At 41.2% G+C, this 21,495-nt stretch overlaps 2 protein-coding genes across 2 annotated transcripts in view; one reads left to right on the forward strand and one right to left on the reverse strand.

The window, feature by feature from the left end:
• Positions 1-257: 257 nt before the first annotated feature.
• slc25a16 (solute carrier family 25 member 16) lies at positions 258-8,619 on the reverse strand. Its single transcript, XM_026189343.2, has 10 exons — positions 8,340-8,619; positions 7,964-8,111; positions 6,972-7,064; positions 6,749-6,882; positions 6,489-6,552; positions 6,246-6,367; positions 6,045-6,111; positions 5,772-5,934; positions 5,604-5,672; positions 258-3,911 (listed from the first exon to the last, which is right to left on the reverse strand). The coding sequence occupies exons 2-10, from the start codon at positions 8,055-8,057 to the stop codon at positions 3,755-3,757; spliced, it is 963 nt and encodes a 320-aa protein (XP_026045128.1). The 5' UTR covers positions 8,058-8,111; positions 8,340-8,619; the 3' UTR covers positions 258-3,754.
• Positions 8,620-8,997: 378 nt separating this feature from the next.
• Positions 8,998-21,495, forward strand: part of tet1 (tet methylcytosine dioxygenase 1) — a 39,980-nt gene continuing 27,482 nt past the window's right edge. The window contains exons 1-2 of the mRNA XM_026189340.2: positions 8,998-9,342; positions 9,818-12,162. Coding sequence (XP_026045125.2) covers positions 9,985-12,162 — 2,178 coding nt within the window. The 5' untranslated portion in view covers positions 8,998-9,342; positions 9,818-9,984. The remainder of the gene's footprint in view (positions 9,343-9,817; positions 12,163-21,495) is intronic.

Consider the following 21,495-nt stretch of genomic DNA (forward strand, 5'->3'; position numbering starts at 1 on the left):
TCCCCCTGTGTGGTTTTAAAGGGGGGGAAAATATAACGTCAACATGAAAAAGGAGCTATACGTGCCAAACTCAGAGTGGGAAAAGGAATGAAGTTGTTGCTTCGTCACTGACTGGATTCAAAAGTGTTTTTCCTCTCGTAAATGATAAAAGCAAGGAGAAAGAAACTCCTGCTCCTCATACTTGGATGGAGTAGTAAGGGACAGCATCTTCAGAAGAAACGTGAAATCAAAGACAAAAATAAAGATACCAGACCTCGTACTGTTTTAAGAAGATGGCATGTAATTATATCATTCAGACACTGCTTTTAAAAAGCATGGCAACTAAAACTGAACAAGTACAAAGTCAGAAAATAAAGCTCACAAACAAACAAAACAAGGCATTTTCATTGTTCATTTCTAAAACAAAAAAAGATATTCTTTCAGCCCCATCTAGCCCGGCAGTGCTTCTCCACATAAACACCCGAACAATAACAATCCATTACCAGTGGCAGTGGGCAGTAGGAGCATCGAGTGAGGGGAAAGCTGTTTTTAAAAAAACCCAATATGGAAATAAGAGGAACGGTATGAAAAACAATGATGAAAGCATTTGTGCACTCTGGACGAATGACTGCTGAAAGGTCTGTTTCCTGAAAGTAGCTGCAACTTGGTATTAGTATGTCAGTAAGTCCAACAATGTAGGTGTACTGTATTTGTTTATTGAAGTCACACACAGACTTCGTCACCTGCACTTTTACATTTGAAACTTTTGATATGGAAGAAGTCTGCTTTCCTACATTTTTAGACTTTTTTCCAACACCTTTAGTCACAAGTCTGTGTCTAACACCGAGTCTTTAGAGCGTGTAAGCTGCCCAAAATGTCAGCACATTTCAATATACTACAACAGTGCTTTCTGACCCCTCAAGTGTGCTTTCCAACAGAATGATTAAAGACCAGTTTGAACCTGTCCACACTTTAAACTGGATCTTCTGGGACTTCAGTGGATTAAGCAATAAATAACTCTATGAACGGACAGCAGATCAGAAAAAAAAAAAAAAAAAAGCTATCTTCTGTACAAATTTGCAGCTGAGCTGTCGACGTAAAACAGCGCACCTCTCTAGGAGATATTCAAATGAGACAGAGGTGTATATTAGGGGAAAATCCCTCTGTGATGGGCATGAGCAAACTGTGATAAAGAGTATGTAGACACGGCTTCATTTGAAAGACTCACAAACCCATAATGGTGGAAAGCACCGTTTTAAGAATCTGCCTTTTGCACTTCCCTGCCCCATTCATATATACCTACACACATGCACGCACACATGTTAAAGCTGAGGCATCAGCTGACTCACGCAGACAAATGTTTAATAAAACATACTAATCACTCTGAAGAAGTGAGATATTGAATGCAGAGAAAGGCAAGAGGCTAAATAAAACTAGGATGCCTGATCAACAATTAAGGATCCTTATTATTGGTGACTTGAAGGCATGTGATGAAAAAGATCCAAACATAATTTTTTCTTCAGTAATTAATTCGCTTTTTTTCTCCTCTTGGACAATAAATGTAAACAGTCACAGTGAAACTCCAGTGAAACACAGCATGTATGATTATTACTACTATCTGAATGACTTCTTGTGGTTAAAAGCAAACCCAAGTTCCTTAATCTGTCAAGAAGTTGTTGATTTCATATGAATGTTGCCAACAGTAAACAAAACATATCAGTGCTGCCACCCAGTGGCAACAGGTCGCTAAATCAATAAATACAGCTAGAGTCATTAAGTGCAAATTACTCCTGAGTCCCATCTGGCAATCGTGTCCCTCCACGATATCAGCCCAGAATCCACATTATATCAAAATCTCAGCATCTCAAAAGATCTGTGTGAACACCAGTGATCGACGGTGGACACGATTCAGTCTAATCAAAGACACAGACTATATCATTCAGACATCTAAGAGCACGTTAAACAGAAGAGCAAGGGTCTTTCAGCATTTGAACATGTACACAGTAACTGCTCTAATTAAGTATTCTGGCAGTAAAATAAGGGATTGTTTCAAAATAAAAGTCATGTACCACACATGTCACAGCATCTCTAAAAAATATGCAATTTCCTTAAGTTGTGCAGTTTATAATTAAACACTAAGCTTTAAATCTGCAAAATACTTTAACTTATTTTACAATTACTCTCAAATTTCAGCCAAAGCTACGTTTTACCACATTGAAATAAAATAAAGATATGACATATAATAAAGACGTCAACACATTCCTATTCTCTGTACAAAAAAAAAATAATTATATATAAGGGGTGCAACGATACTCGTATCGATATTGAACCGTTCGATACAATGCTTTCGGTTCGGTACGCATATGTATCGAACAATACAAAATTTTAATTTATTTTATCAACTTTTCTTCTGACGATGCTGTCTGTGTTGAGCGCTCAGTGGATCTGCGTTCGACTACTCCGCCTAGGCTGCACTGTCAAGCGCAGATCCACTGAGCGCAGCGCAAGCTAGCAAGACAGAAGCTAAGCTCGTTGCAACATGGCAAATTGAACCTCCCCCACCCTCATTCAGATCTGGCCTTTGGAACTATCTTGGTTTTCATATGACGTATGACCCTGAAGGTAAGCGCGTCATGGACAAAAGTAAAACAGTATGTCGGATGTGCCACGCAATGCTCAATTACATGGGTGGGAACTAGTGCATTAGCGCAGTTAGCTCGTTAAGGTGTTGACGTTGTCCAGCCCCACACACAGGGCGATCTGCGGTAGCTCGTTAATGGAGATTTGCTGTGTTGTGGCGTTAACGTCATTTCAGATTAACGCTGACAGCACTAGTGGGAACAAAATGAATATGACTGCACATTTACGACATCACCCTAGTGCAAAGACAAGTGGAAGCAGACAAAAACAACAAGCACCCATGCTACAAACTTTACCCGAGTCATTTAGACAGCCGTTAGCACAGGATTCTCCTCATGGGGACCTGATATGTTTAATATGCTGCTGAGAATATAGCCCAGAAGAAGCGTATAGTATAGCTTTTATTTTGGAAAGAGACATTTCTCTGTAATAAACTCGATTTTCCAAAGTTGAGTGATTTCTCGATCAGATAGAATTATTATTTTATCCCCTTGTTGTTTCAGCAACATTAAATTTAAAAACCGTATGTTTGAGTTAAAATATATATTTATAATTTTAATAAATGACAAATTAAAAAAGCATGAACTTTTTTTGTATCGAAAAAATATTGAACCGAACCGTGAATTTTGTGTATCGTTGCACCCCTAGTATGCATGTATGTATGTATGTATATATATATATATATATATATATATATATTTCTTTAGAGAGCTTAGTTGGATCATTTTATGCATCTTAAAATCTCTTCACCAGGTCAGAACATAGAAAACACCACTATAAAAATGCATTTCTCAGATCACTGCGCGCTGTGAATGATGCAGCTTTAAAAAGAAATAATGTTAGGGTTACTGTGGGGCAGGTTACACCCATTTATGAGCATGAAGGAAGAAATTAAAATTATGAGTTGTTGAATTACAAAAGCAAAAAGTAAGAAGGAATGAAACAGGACAGACATGGAGTTGCTTTTTCATTTCATATTCAAATCCCTTTTTCGGTGAGGAAAAGGCAGTTCCTGCACTCAGGAGTTTAAGACATAGTGAGCAACCTTCAGATGAAGGAAGCGTTGAAGTCGGCTGGCATTAAGTCTAGGAGCACAAAGGCCTGGGTGCAGCCTGGGAGGTACAAAAAACAGCCACTAGTTCAGGTGGAGGACCTGCTTCATGAACTCATAGGTGGTAAAGGCCACGGCCTGGGAGGGGACACAGCGGATGTAGTTGAGAGAAAGGCCTCGGTACAATCCTTTCTTCACCCCAAACGTATTATACACGTACTTTAGTGTCTTGATCAGTGATCTGTTTAGGTAAAGACAGAATACATAAATAAATACACCTTTTAGAAGAGAAAAGAAAAACAGTATTTTTTAACTCTTTATCCCTTGAAAACAAACTGAGCGGTTTCCTTCATATTTCAGGTGCTCAGGGTATCCTTGAACTATTCTAACAGTCATCAAACCACGTTTTTATTGATATATACTGAGGTTGTCTTTATGGGGAACAGATTTAAATGATTTAATCTCCAAACTACCTTAAATAATGTTTGTTTTTTGAAACGAAAAATTTGCCATTTTTATTCGTGACCTTTGAGGTTGCATAAATCAGCTGTAATCACACAAAAACTTGTCTTTGGTAGTGACCGATGAACTGTACTTGTGAAAACATCCAAATTTTTTTTTACATAACATTGTAAGCAGAACACAAGAAGGGTGAGAAGTGTTTATACTGGCATCTGTGAACTTTACAGCTATGAATGGTATGTAGCTGTAGCTTTATAACTCAGTTACTACTACAGTACTAAAAATGTCGGCCCTTTTTTTCCCTTTTTAATCAATAGTACCATATCTAGACTAAACAAGCACAAAACCTCAGGAATTTTCTCCTTTTTAATCATTAAGTTAACCACACAAAACCAAATGTGAAATCAACCTTTTTAAGCAGTCAATGTACAAACACTACCAAGGAAGTGAAAGATGTAAATGGGAGACAAATGTTATTTATTATGGAGCTCTTGTTACAGAATGCATAAAAACTGAGACTATTATAATCAGATGTGCTTTTAAAAGCAAAGACACGAGAATCAAATATTTATTCAGCTTGATGAGCGACTTATGAAAAAAAAAGGTTAACTTCATCAGCGCTGTGTTGTGTGAGGTGTTTTTCTATTATTCCCCTCAGTACGACATTACACCTAAGAACCAATTACCCCTTCATTTCTCTCTGAATGTGTTGCATACACTCACTGGCCACTTTGTCAAGCTCAGCTGTTTAACTGTTTAACGCAAATCTCTAGTAAGCCAATCAGATGGCAGCAAATTAATACATTTAGGTATGCAGACATGGCCGAGACAACCTGCCAAAGTTCAATCTGAGCATCAGAAAAAACATGTTTTAAGTGATTTTGAAAGTGGCATCGTTGTTGGTGCCAGACGGGTTGGTCTGAATCTTTCTGATCTACTGGGACTTTCCTCACACAACCATCTCTAAGGTTTACAGTGAATGCTCCCAAAAAAGGGAAAATTATCCAGTGAATGATAGTTTTCTAAAGCTCAGATCCGCTCAAACTGCTTTCTTGAACATGACATGAATGAAACGGCTTCTATAGGCACTTGATCTCAATCCAACTGGGATGCAGTGGAAGAGGTGGTTTGCATCATCAGTGTGCAGGTGATGAATCTGCAGTAGCTGTGTGATGCCATCATTAAACATGGCATTCTTTGCAGAGTGTTTCCAGCAACTTGGTGAATCTATGCCATGAATAATTAGGGCAGCTCTGAAGGCCTCAAACCCAGGGCAAGCAATAAAGTGACCAGTGAATGTAAAATCATGTCAGACCACATAAAAAAAAAAAAAAAACACCTATTTTTTTTCTTTGTTTGTTTTCTTTCCACTTTAAAATTAAAACATCTTGTCTTTATACTAGGAAAATAAATATTTAACTATTTGTAACATATAAATGAGGCGAATGTAGCGAACAACAGTGATACTTACACACATTTCTCTGAGTCAGGAAGCACAGCGCCTAACTGCATTCTTCTTCTAGCCACATCCAAAGGGTACCTAGTGAGACAGCATACAGCGTGACACATGAACCATCAGTCAATCAGTCTAATCAACAGCAAAGCCCTGCTGGGCATCGCAAATTAACCAGTCACTTACGATGCCGTCTGAGCAATAGCCCCCGCAACCCCTCCACAGAGAAGATTGACATGGGTTTTCAAAATGAGCACATTGGGGTTGTCTGAGGAAGGCCGTCCAAGCAGCTCTGGGAAATGTTTCAAACCCAGGCTTTTCAGGGTCCCGAAGGTGAAGAAAGACAGACCTAGGAGCATACAATGCAACAGAACCCACACTGGTTATATATGTGGGAGGGAAAAATGCATTTTATGTTGTCCTTCACATACTAGCATCAAAAATATTTCCAAAAATCACCTGCATAAGGCGCCATTCCAATAAGTGTTGGAGTAAGTCCCCTGTAGAAGCCCAAGACGCCTCCCTCCTTCACAAAAAAAGAAGAAGCAAATGTAAAAACGGGTATTGCAGGCAAATTGAGCTGATCTTAAATTAAAGGCTACAATCTTGTGTGAAGAGCATTTAGTTTATTAGACGCTTATTTGATCACTAGCAGATCACCTTAAGGTAGATGGTGTGGAAAGCATTAGCAATTCCAGTGTAGCGATGATCTCCCTTCACCTGGAAGGCCAGCCTGGCTCGGATTACATCCAGAGGGTAAGTGCATATCACTGCAGTCATCCCTGAAAAGTTAGTAATTAAAGAGGAACAAATAGCAATGATGGTTAGCTTAGAGGAAGGCACATTATCTACGTCAGAGGAGTGCATGACACCCAACTGTCACAGACCAGGTATTATCAGTACCTGCCATAGATCCTGCCATGAGGCGGTGGATGTGTCCAGAGATGCCTATCTGTTTACTTAGCAGCTGTAAAGGGAATATTGGCAACATCAGCTTGGGTAGAAAATCAACGAACCAATAAAACAATGCAAAGATGAAACGAATGCTGTGATGCCAATACAGCACAAAATACACGGACATTAAAGCACACAGCATGAGGTTTAATCATTTTTATAGCTTTGACCTTTGACAGCAGCACTCCACAATAAAATGCATACTGTACCTTTTTATATTTGTCAAAGGCCATGAACTGGATGGCTCCGTAAGGAAATATCCTGACCATCATAGCCCCATTACCCTTGTACAAGCCAAGGATGCCTTCTTTTTTTGGCACAGCTCTGAGAGTGGAAATTACTCCTGCGAAGAAAGTCCTAAAGTTTCACTCCTATACAGACGTGTGGAAGCAAACACTTGTTAGCTCAATATTATTACTATTATTATTTTACCCAGATGTTTATAATGGGGGTTCTGGGCTTGAAGAAGAATCTTGACCCTGTCCAGAGGAGCGATGGTAGTCTTGGCACAGCATCCTGCTACACCTAAAAACAAAGAAAATGCCATTCAGAAACAGATGAATGATTGGTATTTTCTTTTTATTTATCTACAACTAACAAGCAAAAGTAATTGCCCTTTTCTTGCACAACAATGTCAAACATTTAACATTTTGTGGCAAGTCAGACACACAGGTAACCTGTCCAAACAAGATCGGCCAATCTGAGCCAACATCGGTGTTACTTGTGAGTTGCACTAAAGCTACAGAGATGAAATATGCAAATAATGATTAATTTAGCAGGAAAGTGCTCGTGTTCTTTAATCAAACAGTGCTGGAGTGCACTTTAATTGGTACTTTTACAAAGCTGTTATACTATGTGATGTTAATGTTTTTCTTATTATTCATATATCAGGTGTAAATTTTGAACTGTGAAGTGAAAATCTAACTTTTAGTTAAAGGAGAAATATAGAGTATTTTCTTGTTGACTAATACACCTGCCAGAGACACACCCTCATTTTAGCTGAAGAGCAGGTCAGATGAGAATGTTTAACTTCCCCCCCCCCCTACAATTTATGTAGCTTTATTAGTTTATTGGTCTACAAAGTTCATTTTATTTTGTTGGTCACATGCAACGCTTTGTACTTTGGTGCTAGCAAAAACAAACAGGCAGAGGCACTCACATTGATCGTCATCTTATTAGAATTGCCACTTAACCTAAAACCATGCATGTTTTTGGACTGTGGGAGGAAGTGGAGACCCATGCAAGCTTCATGCAAATGGGATTCAAACCCAAGACCTTGCTGTGAGATAACAGTGATAACCACCACCACTATTATCAGTAATAACGATCAATGAATCTGGCTTCATTCATAAAAAATAAATTAAGGCAAAGAAACTGTGTGACTGGAGACATCACTGCTTGTAAGCCGATGTGTCAGACCCTACCTCCAGCCACAAAGGAGCGGACCCAGTGGTAGTCCCCCTTGGAAGGGGTGCTGCTCATGGTGGGGCGTGTGGAGACCGCAGCCTCCGATGTCATCGTCCCTGCTCAGTGATCTGCCAAATCCATGACTTTACGGGTTCGGTAAAAACACTGCAAAGGAAAATGAGATTGTGAGCATGTGGGTGTCGTTTTAAGGTATTGCTTAAAATATACAAAATTGGGCCCATAAGCAAAGCCAGCTGTCCTTTTTGAATGGCCAAATGGAGGTTGTGTAAGGTTAGTCACTGAGAAATTGCACCACTGTGAAGGTTAGTAGTCACAAGTAGCAGGGAGCTAAGAGACGACAGCACCCATGGACGTCTTAAAAACCATACTCACAGTATAATCAGAACTATTAATAAGTCCGAACAAGGAATTAAAGTCAACAAATATTTTGTTCCTTCGCTGAGTCGCCTCCTTCTCTCGTTTCTCTCATTCCTCTAGATACTCCTGGTTTTTACGGAGCCCACACTTCGTCAGTCAGCCGAAAGGCTGAAAGTCACGTTTAAATGCCGCAAATGCAGATCGATATGAGGCTTTGACAAGGGTGAGCACGCTCATGCCCTTCGCCCACAGACTGACGGCTTCAGCAGAAAAAAAGTCGCGCGATAATGACGGCGAACGACGTCGCAACTATGACGTAAGAGGATGGTTGTGTTTTTTAAATATAGCTTTATGAATATCTTTGATATCGACGTGAAATTTATATCGCAAAGTAAAACGTCACCGGTGAGACGAAATTTTCCTTAAAATTATTAGAAATATTCTAAAATATTACCCAGCGTCTTTCTTTAATTATTAACGAAGGAAAAAGAAGAAAACTCGCTTAATTAATTAACTAATTAATATTTAGCTAAGTACCCATTAGCGACCACGCCGCATGCTAACACCGTGACTGTAATACTGAAATACAGGCGGCTGGTTGAAGCGAAACGGAGTGTGTTCCACTCCAGGTTTTCCCCCCGCTCCCTTCAAGCAGACGAGAGTTTTTTAGCCAGCGGAGTGACTGTAGCCTGCTTGCGTCTGGTGGAGGGAGTGTGAGCGGGGCTGCCCTGAATGGATAGACATAAGAGGGATTTACATTTTAACGGGTGTCGTGCTCCCAAAGGCTACACGAAGCACGCCGAAAACCAGCCATTCCCCGTCGCTGCGTATTCACGCCGTCGGTGCTCCTTCCCGTATCATGTCCATGTGTCATCGTGTGAAGAGGATTGAACTTACCAGCGCTCTATATTTGCCGAGGAGGGAAACCAATACAAGGTCTCGCTGTCTCGCTGGAGCGGGGTATTATTAGCAGTTCAGACAGTGCAACTGTCTCTCTCGCTCTCTCTCTCTTTCTGTGGTATGTAGAGCATTTCAGCTGTAAACGTGTAAATACAACAACACTGGGGACAGAACAGGTTTTCTTATCATCTCTGTGATTTTACTGACAGCGGTCAAGTGCAAAACAGTAATTGAAAGCGACGCTGAAGGCGCTTTTTTTTCTTCCACGGTAATAACCCCCTCTTCCGTCAGTCAGAAAGACGAAAACAGGATCCGACCTCCGGCCAGAGCCCTGTGCTCTTCAACGTGTCTGCCCTTTAAACTGTTAAGGCACTATAGTTTTTATTTAAAGCTGGTTTGTTTTTATGATACTCAAAATATTTTATTATATTAACGTCAACCTATCTGACTCGTCTTTGTACACAATGCTTGGAAAAGCTGTCGTTTCCTGTAGTTATTACACTGTTATAGTCATGTGGTGTTTGAGTGCATGAACAGTTTGTCATTATTACACTGAAAACGCACAATTGTGACATTTGTTTTCCCTTTTTTAGGTCATGCACTGCAATAGCAAAATCAGGGTAGCATCGTAGTTTGCATTCAAAATACAGAAGAGGAGGATTTTTTTTTAAGAAAGAAAAATTGTGTGCTAAGCAAAAGATAAACATTCACCTGGCTCCCATGCTGGCTGCCAGAAATCCTCCCTTTCATACCCTCAGCCATGCCTGCTACTACCAGACCCACCAGGATACAGACATCTACTCAGAGGAAGAACACCCAGAAAGCGATCCGCACCAAGAGGCAAACTTGCAGTTCAAATAAAACCAGAGGAAGAGCTGCACAGAGGACCCAGAAAACATCCAGAGAACCCAGAAGTTCAAAAACCAGGGCCCAAGCACAGTCAAGCCAAAGTCCCCATGGAAGAGAGTTTAGCAGACCTGCTGCTCAAGGTCCCAGGAGGTCCCCCAGCAGAGTGAACCATTCGCTAAATGTAACAGGATCTGCAAGGCTTAGACGGGCGAGCAATCCGCCTGACCACTGTGGCAAGTTACAAGACCCCCTGGGGCGAAGGAAGTCCCAGCGGGGTACACAAGTGTCTGTTACTTCCTGCCAGCCTCCTAAACCTTGCAGTAGAGGGAAGTACAGCAGGGGGAGCACTAGGAGAAGATCAGCACCCCAGCACGGAAACAAAAGAAACCAGCGACCGAGTACCAGAATCAACGATTCAACTCCTGATGAAGAAGCAGAGAAACTGGAAAATTGTGATGACGAGGAAGTTGGTCCAAAAACGGAGGTTGAGACTCCTGAAAATGTCAAAGACCAGGGTCTCGGAGTCAAAGGTGCTAAAGAGGACAGCGTTTTTAAAGCTGATTCACCACTGTGTAATAACACACTGGAAGACTGTGTGCAGAACAGCTGTGATGGTCCTATAACCCAGCAAGAGAAAATTACTGACAGCCATAACAGTAAAGGTGATCTGAAGAGTGTCTCTGGAGCCCCAGAGGTTGATGATGCTGATGGACAAATAAAACTCTGCAGTGAAAGGAGTAAAGAAGCACCTCCTGAGTCCTCAGAGTCAACCACTACAGGCTCACTGGAGGTGCAGGGCAACTGTGAGGGAAATGACACTTCAGCTATCCTTGGAAAAAAGTTTGATCATCCTGCCAGCGATGGTAAGGAAGATAATGTGTGTACTGCACAGCAAGAGCAAAACAACATCCTGATATTGCAAGATAAAACAACAGGTGAAAGAGTCACACCTGATGATGAGAGAAGAGAGGAGATAAATCATGAGAGGAAAGAGAGAATAGAAGCAACAAAGCCAGTTCAGAGGCAAAAAGAGACAGTGGAAGAGATTGAGGACATCACTTGGAGGTTGGGTAATTGTGAGAATAAAGATGGAGGAAGGAAACAGAAGGAGAATGATGTTTCCATCATTCCTGCGCACCCCCAAACTGGCACTCCAGCCTGTCAAACCCCAGATCCACCTCATTCTAACAAGGGACTGACAGCACAGTCAGAATTACCTGCTTGTGTGCTACCGGTCTCCAACACAGCTACCTCAAATCCCACCAAAGCCCCTTCCACCTCAGAGTCACTTGGCAAAGTTCTGAGTAAGATAGATATTCAACCTGCCACTCATGGTGCTAAACCTCAAATTCCAGGGTGCTCAGTTGTGACTGAAGCAGCCCTGATGGTGCAGGCGGTTGTAGTGAAAAGAAATATGCCAGTTATTATCCGTACAGATTCCCTCAAACCTAGCAATATGAGGGATTCCTGCCACGGGGGACCACACCAGCCACAGAGCCAAGAGGTGCTTCCTAATCAAGGAGAAAGTCTAGCTTGCACACCAGCAGAGTCACAAACCAAAGATAGTGAATTCATTCAAGAGCCACTGGAGCACAAGAGCCAGAAGGCTGTACCTTTGGGGTCCTCAGCACTACTTTCCCAGCTGGCTGCCCCTTCAACCGAGTTAGAACTAAACCTCAGCAAGGTTCAGGTAGCAGTGCCAGAGCAGGATTTGGTGCCAAAGATCTCGACTCCCTCTCTGGACAGCAGCTCCACCTTCTCCTGCAGCTCAGAGAGCACTCGATCCTCTTTTTCTTTTGAGACTGAATCAGAGGCCGGCTACGGAGACCCCAGCTTATCTGTTCAACCCGGATCCTGGGCGCAAGAGGGGGCCTGCTCGCTCGCCTGGGCCGCTTCAAAACTGCTGAGGAAGGAGGGGAAAAAGCGGCGCAGGTGTGGGGAATGCGAACCGTGCCTCAGGAAGATCAACTGCGGCCAGTGCAGCTGCTGCCTCAACCGCAGGACCGGTCACCAAATCTGTAAACTGAGGAAATGCGTGGAACTGAAGAGGAGAAGACCTTCATCTCCACACACTCACTCTGCTGCACAGGTGAGGCCTACTGCCTCTTTTTTACTACATTTGATAGCAACTCAGACATTGCTCAGCATGTAAGGTAAATTTAGAGAATGATTTGAGTTTGAATATACAGCTGATTTGAATCAGCTGAGAAAACTGTGGGTGCTGTTGTCTGAGTGCATTGCTTTTGATCTCTGAGGTTTCCCAGCCGCCAGCTAGCAAATAGTAGTGATCGTGAGTTGACTTAAACCAGACAGTTGAAACAAAAAGTTTCACTTTCCTATTGTGAATTCTCTCTGTGGGTCTCAACAGATGCCACTTGCTGAACTTCACACCGTCTTCCTGTTATTTGTAGGGAAATGCACAGGGTGAAAGGGGAAGTAAGCATATTTGTGTGTGGCCCAGGTATTACTCACGCCATGGGGACCAAAATCTGTTTAGCATGTCACATTTTGGGCGCATGTCCCCATTATGGGGGCCACAAAAAAGTCCAGCGTGCTGAAGGCATGTTTTACGGTTAGGTCAGGGTTAGGGGTTGGCGAATAGTTGTTAAGGCCACTTTTTGAGAACAGAGAAAATACCCTGTGTTGAGAGAGGGGAAGAAGCTGTCACATGACTGGCAGCCGTTCAGCACGTGGTTGGAGGATTGGTCTTTTGTGTGCGAATGCATGTGTGTTTGTATTTGTGTGTGTATGCAATCTATGGCACAATCCAGACTATAACTATTTTATGGATTGCATGTGATGCCTACAAGTGTTTCTGAAGGGGTAAGTAGTTACAGAGATTTCATGTTTTTTTTCTCCAAGTTACCAAAGGACATATTTTATGATAAAACAGTGAATCGAATAAGGATGCCTTGAAATTATGTAATGTATTTATATATATAATAATAATATTATAATAATAAACTTTAATAAAGAGCAAAAACAGGGTTTATGAATTGCTTTTGACAGAAAGATGAAAGCCAGATACTTAATTATATATCAATGAAAAGACTAAAAACAGGCAATGTGGGTAATAAACAGAGTAATGGAATCACATGAAAGCAAATACAAAATGTGCTTTAATAAGTGGAGGAGGTCACATCTGATGGCAAAAACTCAGACTTGAGGACAGGAGCATGTAAGGTTGCAAACTGGCTCCATACCTGATCTATACCTGCTTTGAACGTGACCATTAAAACCTAAAATTAGTTCTAACATGTACCAAAGTCAATCGAGAGAATACACGACTGCAACTGTGTGCAATGAACGTGTCATCTTGTTGCATTTGAAATGGTTGATTTAGAAATGGAAGCCCCTGTGTAAACCACTCGCAATCAGTTGCTGTCTTCAAACCAACTTTGCCGTGTTAAGAGGATGATAGAACGCAAGACTGCTTTCAGTTTGTATGTGAATGGGGTCAAGTTGGCATTTAAATGCAATCTGTTTGTGGTAATACAGAGATTAACTGTAATAAATTGGTAAAAATTTTAAATCTGTTCCTGTCTGCATACACAGAAAAGGACACTAAACAGAAATTCAAATTCACTGCATTCAGGGTCGAACTAGAACCTCATAGATTTGAAACAGAAATTCTGAAATACCTGCACAAATAATTGCTCAGGACATTGATTTAATTGCAAAATGACAACCTTGCTTTTATATAGGAAAATAACCAGAATACAACCAGTCGACAACCAGTTCAGTCCACACGAGTTACACTCACTGGCCTTGTCACGAGGGTTCACCACAGCGGGTAGCGCCGCATGTTTGATTTGGCAGTTTTTCGCCCCATGGCCTTCCTGACATAACCCCAAAGGGGACACATTGATGCAGACTGATTGATTGCAATGTGTCGTCAGTCTGTCTGCATTTATGAATTAGAATAGTTGTTTGCAGAGCTTCGCTAATCTGCCTGAGACTGATTGCAATCAGTTTAAATCCAACCACAAAAAGGACAGGGTGCCATCCACCTTAGAACTTGTGCAATTGCCTTGCAACCCAAGCTGTCGCCCATAGCATGTTGCGCACTCAACCTTTTTTGTTACCAGTTAATTGCTGCAACTAGTTACAGTGGTCACTGAATGCCAAATGATTCAACTATTATCGTGCAAACACCAGCTGTCCTATTTTTACTCCAGTGTCACTAAGCAATGAGCTGAAGTTCTGTGACAGTTCGCTGACTTAATGATTCATTTTCCCTGGCCCAAGGAGCACTGTGGATCATATTTCTTTGTAATAATAACATTAAAATGATGTATTTGCTTCTGACTGAAGAAGGAGTTATGAGCCAAGGGTTAGTTATTCAGAAATATTATTGATAACAGTAATAGTACAGTGAGATACAGTGAGACAACAGAAAGTTAACTAGTACCATGGTGCATATTTTTTGGCCATCGTTACTTTGCAGATTCACCAAGACCTCCGCCCACTTTATTATTTCAGTTTCTCACATATACAGTATACTCTGTTGTGAAGTTTTACCTTTCTCAACCACTTTTCTAGTCAAACTGTTGTAGTGAGGAGTGAGTGAACAACTGTGTGTGAGGGTCCATGTGTGTGCAAGCGTGCATGCATGTCCTAGCAGAACCCTTAGAGCGGTAGCATTGACAGAAACAGATTAGGGCTGATTATATAACACCTGCATTCTTAGTAGTAGAGACTTCTATTTACAGTATGAGAGTGGGTGAGGAAGGAAAGATCAGGCCAGGGAGAGATTTGCAGCCATGCTATTGGGATTACCCTGAATTGTAGGTCAGAGTGTGTGTGTGTGTGTGTGTGTGTGTGTGTGTGTGTGTGTGTGTGTGTGTGTGTGTGTGTGTGTGTGTGTGTGGTGGAGGGTGTGCTGAGTTGCTGAGCGACTCAGTGACACACTTACAGCATATCTGGTGGTGACTCTTGATGTTGTGCATGTTTTTATGAGGGCTTGCATGTACAATGTCATTGCTGGATGACAGTGTACAGAGTGACGTAGAACTGCTGACCCACCCTTATTCAAACAACAGAGCCCAGTTGTTTTGCTCTTAACTGACATCACATTGGCCTGCTGCCTCCCATACAGCAGTGCTTGTGTTTGTGGCTTGAAAACAGGTTTTTAAATTGAAAATGACTACTGTCATGGAGCCTGCACCAAGCGTTGCAAGCGAAGCGTTGGGTGAATGCTGTCATCCTGGTGAAATGTAGGTGAAGTCCTGAACTTCATCCTATGCCTTATTCTAAATGCTGAACTGGTTGAGCAAGTTTATCGCTTGTCTTCTGTTATAACTGCTATTTGTGTGCTTTATATGTGCTTTAGTATGAGTAATACATTGACACACTCACTGGCCAGTCTTGCTAATCAAGCTCACACACCCTTCCAGCAAACGTTTCTAACTCTGAGTGTGTGGAAAAGAAGGTGCAGAGGCCAAAGAGGAGTTCATGTAGGGGCATGCGGATTCTGTGCGTGGTTGTATTACATGGAGCTGCCTGTCTAGGGTTTGGTTGAGTTTTACTCTTCAGGGTGTTTTTTCCTTGCAAATTTTGCCCCACCCTCTAAGAAATTTTAGAGGGTGGGGCAAAAACCAAATAAAAATAATCAGGATTGTCTTAAAATTGTTTTCTGAATGTTTTTTTAAATTGAGTCTTCATTTGCATAATTCACATTCTTGTTTATCAAATGGTCAAAAGTGACAAAAAAATAGGTCAAATAAGGTAAAACAGACTCATTGCCTTCACTGCTCAGTTGTGTTTACTGTCCTGTTACCCCCAAAGGCCCATTGTGAGCCAGGAAAAACTCTGCTCTGCCACAAAACAGAAAAATATGCCAAAACTGCTTAAAACCCCCCCCAAAACAAAACATTTTGAGAACACATAGTGAAAAGTAGAAGAAAAATAAATAATGTTTGAAAAAAGTACATCTGTGAGCTTCCATGGTTCGTGCAAGAAGGAGAAGTGGTCAGTAAGAGCGAAGCTTTCCAGTTGAATTTGTCTGCTTTGGCTCAGGTTTGAGGGTCCCCTCGTGGCTTTGTCTCGTACTGGGTTGTGAGGACACCTGGTCCTAAACACAAATCCACATGTCAGCACGTAGTTGCCAGAAATAAAATAGTGGAGTTAATGAGAACAGACCTTCTTTATTTGTAGAGCATATATTTGACTGAAACAGTCCTAACATGTTTCAAGCCAGCTATGCTGACTCAGTGTTTATCCACTGGAGAAGCTAGCTGTCAGGGATAAAGTTATTAACGTTTATATGTCAGTACCATTAAATGAAATTAAAAACACTGCGACTCACAGCCTTTTCCACCATTTTAAAGATATCCCTCACAGGTAGTTGTGCTCTCTCTTAATTTGACAGGAAAAACCTTCAATATCCGCCAAAATCAAAAGATTAAGAATTTTCAAGAATTTTCATCTGCTTTAACTGTTTAATATCAGCATGTATCTTGCTCTCATTTGACCACTGTTCACATAATTACACTGCAACCTATTTGTACTTTTACATTGCCCCAAGTTGTCTCATAAAATATATGAGATCAAATGAGTTCAATTTAAATAACAAAAAACAGAAAGCACAGCTTTATTTTGTTCATACATACTGTAAGTTATCACGTGTGACTATTGGTGTCTTTGTCTGTAACTGTGTTTATCAAGTCCATGCACCTGGTGAGGCACACTTTAGGTAAGTCTGGGGTAACCTATAATGGCAGCTTTCAGTTCAGGACAATAGAGCTGCAGCTGGGCACTACATTGTGCAAATAGTAACTAGCTTGCTTACATCCAGCTTGGCCCAGCTTCAAATGCAAACTCATTTATCTCCTGCACCTTTCCTACTCCTCCTTTGTGCACACTTTGTCAGAAGAGTAACACGTGTCATTAAAGACTTGGCAGTCCAGGCAGCAGCGTCCAGCAGCGATGGCTGCAGATATTCAAAGCTGTGTGCAGCAACGCCCTCACTGTTCCCAAATTTAACTAGCACGACACAAAGTAAGAGCGATTCTCCCATTATGTCTGAAGCCAGCATCCCCCTCTTTTCACAGACAACAGTGGAGATGCTCAGCACTTATGGTTGCCATGGTGACCTCTTTGTCTGTCTGCTGACCTTTAACCTGCCACGATTGTGTGATGGCATTCTAAGGGTCACGATGAGGATTAGTGGAGATAACCACAAGCACCACTGAGTGTCAGACTTTTAGTTCAGTAACCTACATTCAGGTGATTAGGTTAAACTACACAGGTTAGTAAGTTAGATCTACATCTAGACTTGCGTTTCAGAGCTTTTTATTTTAAGAGTTTCAAACTATGCATACAAATTTATGTCAAATTCCCCCACTTTCTAATCCAGCTTTATTAGTATTTGCAAACCAGCCTGGGTGAAAAGCAGAAAGGGGAAAGAAAATTGTATCTAAACTTTTTGGAGTCACAGCTAGAATAAAAGATGGACATAGCAACCGTGTCATAGTAGGATCCCGCCCTGCATTGTGAAGTCTCGTATTGAAGTCTTAAGTTGGCATTTTTGCCATTGCCATCTTGTTTTTCCTTTTCTTTTTTTCCCCAAATTTGATTTGACCACGGTGCACAGTCTAGCAATCCTGCTTTATCATCTGTTTTATGCTCAGTGAGATCATAATAACACATTTCTGAATTACTAAAACAATAACGCCTATTGTCTCCACCAATTTATAGTATCAGAGACTGTAACAGTTTTCGCCTAGTTAGACACAGTTGGCAGATCTCATTTTAACCTTGTTGCAAAACTCTAAACACATTCTCACTCCCTCAGACACTTCTTGCACAGTGATGTGCACTTGTGATGACTAACAATAACCACAGGAGGCAGACATCTCAGCGTCTCAAAATTGCTTATACCAGCAAAAGCCAGTTCCGGGTTCATAGTAAGCCGGGACATGAATGGGAAAGCCGACGAGGAAGGGAAACTGGGCACTTTCTCATGTATAGTATAGCATAAGGCGCAAGTGTCGCCAGATATGCAATACATGCAATGATGTGACAAAGAAAGATTGTCATAGGACTCGAGGTAGACTTGTGACAACTAACTACACCCTATGATTCTTAATTCTTCAAGTATTTGTTTTCTGTGTGACTTTATAAGTCTCTCACATTGTTGTGGAGGAATTCTCACCCAGTCTTCTGTGAAAGGTTGCTTCATTTCATTGATTTAGGCATTTGTTTATGCACAGTTCTCTTAATGTTCTGCCACAGCATTTCAGTCACATTGCGGTCTAAACTTTGACTGGACCATTGCAGCACCTTGATTTTTTTTTCCAGCCATTCTGTTGTGAATTTGCTTCTATGTTTGCAAAACCAAACAAGCCATACTTCTTCAGTTGTTTTTTGTTTGTTTTTTTTAAATTGTGCTGTCATGAACTTCAATGTTTAACATGCTAACTAAGGCATGTAGAGTCTGAGATGTAGCACTTGGGTTTAATGCAGTATTTCTGACTGGCACACCTTGTCCTTGGATGTTTGTGCTGCACATGATTGGAGGAAGTCAAAGTGAATCTCCATCTAAGCAGAGCTTCTATTGCCATCATGAGCTTGAATCATTGCTTAAATCCACTGATGTTTCTGTGTGTGACTTTTCTAAATATAAGGGAAGGTGAGGAGAGTCACAGGAGGGACTCAGACGCAGACTGAAATCACAAAGATTAGTTTGTTTATTTTACTCTCCACGTGCGATATATACAAGTGAGGGAAGGGGGGTCCGAGGTCACCAAGGTTCATGAAGGGATCAGGAAAACACAGGTAGACTTCTTCACACAGTTAGCTTTCTCCTCTCAGGGAATCCTCTCCACGTTTACGCCGCACTGACTCACCACACTCACAAAAGGGTCATGGCAACAGATCCTCAGGTGGGGCATGCAGAATCTAGCATACGGACAGGAGAATCCATGTCAGGAAAAAACTCGAAGGGAACTCAAAAAAGGCTGTAGAACTGAAGTAACACTGACAAGGGTTACACAATAATCCAGCGACGAGGTATCCTCAGCTGCTGCCTTAAGTAGCGAACTTGAGTGAGGGATGAATCGCAGATGATTGTTTGCAGGTGCGAGGACCAGAGGCGGGAGCCTGCAATGAACTCCGCCCAGGTAGTGCGTAGAACGCGAGAGGGAAATGAGAGAGGAAAAGAAAACAGATGGAAGACCAGCCGGTCAGGCACGGGGACCATGACATAGTCAACTTTGGTGTTAATATTTTAAGATGTGTTGTTTTCTTAAAAGTCTGATGTGACATATTGGGACTTCAGCTGGAAAACTGTTTTAGAAAAAGATGTAAGGTTTAAAGAAGTAAGTCTTAGCGTTGTGAGAAACTGTACGTAAAATGTGGCATCAGTAAGTTGTTGGGGTTTTTTTGCACAGTTTGAAGGAGTCGCCCCCTGCTGGCTGTAATGCTTGGCCAGTAGTTGAAGTTGACAGGAAGTCACTTGTGCTTATCCCTGATTGTTGATATTAACAAAAAAAAAACAACAACAGAAAAAGTCAAATGACTCAAAATTAATGTGAACTGCTTTTCAAAACCACAACAGTTTTTTTCCATGTGACTCTGTATTTTGGTTGTCAATGAGAGAGAAATAAACACTTTTTGTAAAATAAATGAATACAGGTTCCTCCACATGCACACGTGGGCACTCTGGCAGTGAGCTGAAGGACAGCTTTCTTTTTCCCCTTCATTACGTAAACGTGTGGGACAGAAGGGGGCTGAGGTAGGGAGGAAGATTCGTGAAATGTCAGAAACACTGTCAGTGATTAAATACAGCCAACTCATTATGACAGAGCAGGGTGAATTGCGCTTTAGCGTACTCTCTCTACTCTGACTTCTCTTCCCTGGCAGAGACATGCATTTTATTACATGAGCTCCCCTGTGATCAAAGCTGCTGTGTATTTTCTGTTAAACTGGTCCAAGTCAATTAAATTTATAACTACCTTGTGAGGTAGTTACCATTAATAGCTGCAGAGCTTTGGTAGCGACCCAAAATAGACTCAGCGAACCAGGAGAAATGTCTGTTTTATTTTATTTATGGTTTGATTATTTGGCCAGAGTCTCCTATGCATCTGGGCTGATGCAAGGACCAGATGGTGCCAGCTTTGGGGTTATACAGTATGGCTGCTCCTAAAGTACTCGACTTGAGTCATCAGACACCAAGTCGTGTTTGATTGTATGGTATGGGGAAAAACAAAGGTCCACAGTAACGACACTCAGTCACTCAGTCTGTAACTGTGCTTATTTGATAGTTTAGAGTAATTACACATGCCGCAAATGTGGAATTTTGAAAAGATAAAAGACATTCCCAAGAACATCACATAAAAACTCTCAGGATCAAACATCATTTGAAACAAATGTTTGCTACTTTGTATAACCACTTGCTATACCCCAAGTATAGTCTCCTTGCTAGTTGTTGCAATATGTTACGAATCATTACAAATCATTAGGAAGTCTTACTACGGTTTTGTATTTCCTGCAGTGAGAGAGCAAAGTGCTCTCAGACTACTGGCTTACTTGTGGTTCTTAGGGTATTTAAAAGTAGAATGGGAGGCAGATCCTTCAGCTTTCAGCCCCCTGTCCTCTGGAACCAGCTCCCAGTTTGGATTCAGGAGAGAGACACCCTCTCCAGCTTTAAGATTGGATTCAAAACTTTACTTTTTGATAAAGGTGGGGCTGGATCAGGGGAGCCTGAACCACCCCTTAGTTGTGCTGCAACTCACGTATCAGATATGATACATTTGGCATTATGTGGTTAGATGATCAGTTCATACCTTGCAACATGAAAATATTTTTTTTTAAAAATGGAAACAAGGTTAAATATCAACGGTCCATATTAGCCACTCAGGACTAATACACTGTATCATTTAGTTTTTTCACACTGATTGCTCACATGTAATGCAAAGCAGTGGATTCTCGATGAGAGACTGAGCATTATGTGTTTTACGTGAGACACACTTAATGGGAACCAATTAGGGCTGCTACAAACGATTATTTTGATAGTCGACTAGTCACCAATTATTTTTGCGATTAATCAGATCGTGCATCCATTGGACGTAAAACGTACAGCTTATTGCATCAGCATGCATCTGCTCTTATATAACTATCATTAGCTTACAGCTTTAAGTGTTTAAGGTCTGTGCTAACTAAAAATAAAGACAAGATGATAGTTTATTCAATTTTAAATGAAATTTGCAGATTGTTTCGGGGAAGTTTAATATTAATAAACTCAGCTGTCTGCTCCTTGCTATCTAAAATATAACGGGACACCGGAGTATGTTCTCGAGCATCTCACACTTCTGATAATCAGTTGTTTGCTTGACGTTTATTCAGCTTTGTAAAAACTATAACTTTAATCTCAGCCAAACCGATATACGCAGGAACTAATAAAATACTGAAAAAAGCCAAA

Source organism: Astatotilapia calliptera, chromosome 13 (genome assembly GCF_964374335.1).
Source record: "Astatotilapia calliptera chromosome 13, fAstCal68.1, whole genome shotgun sequence".
In the NCBI taxonomy this organism is placed as follows: domain Eukaryota; kingdom Metazoa; phylum Chordata; class Actinopteri; order Cichliformes; family Cichlidae; genus Astatotilapia; species Astatotilapia calliptera.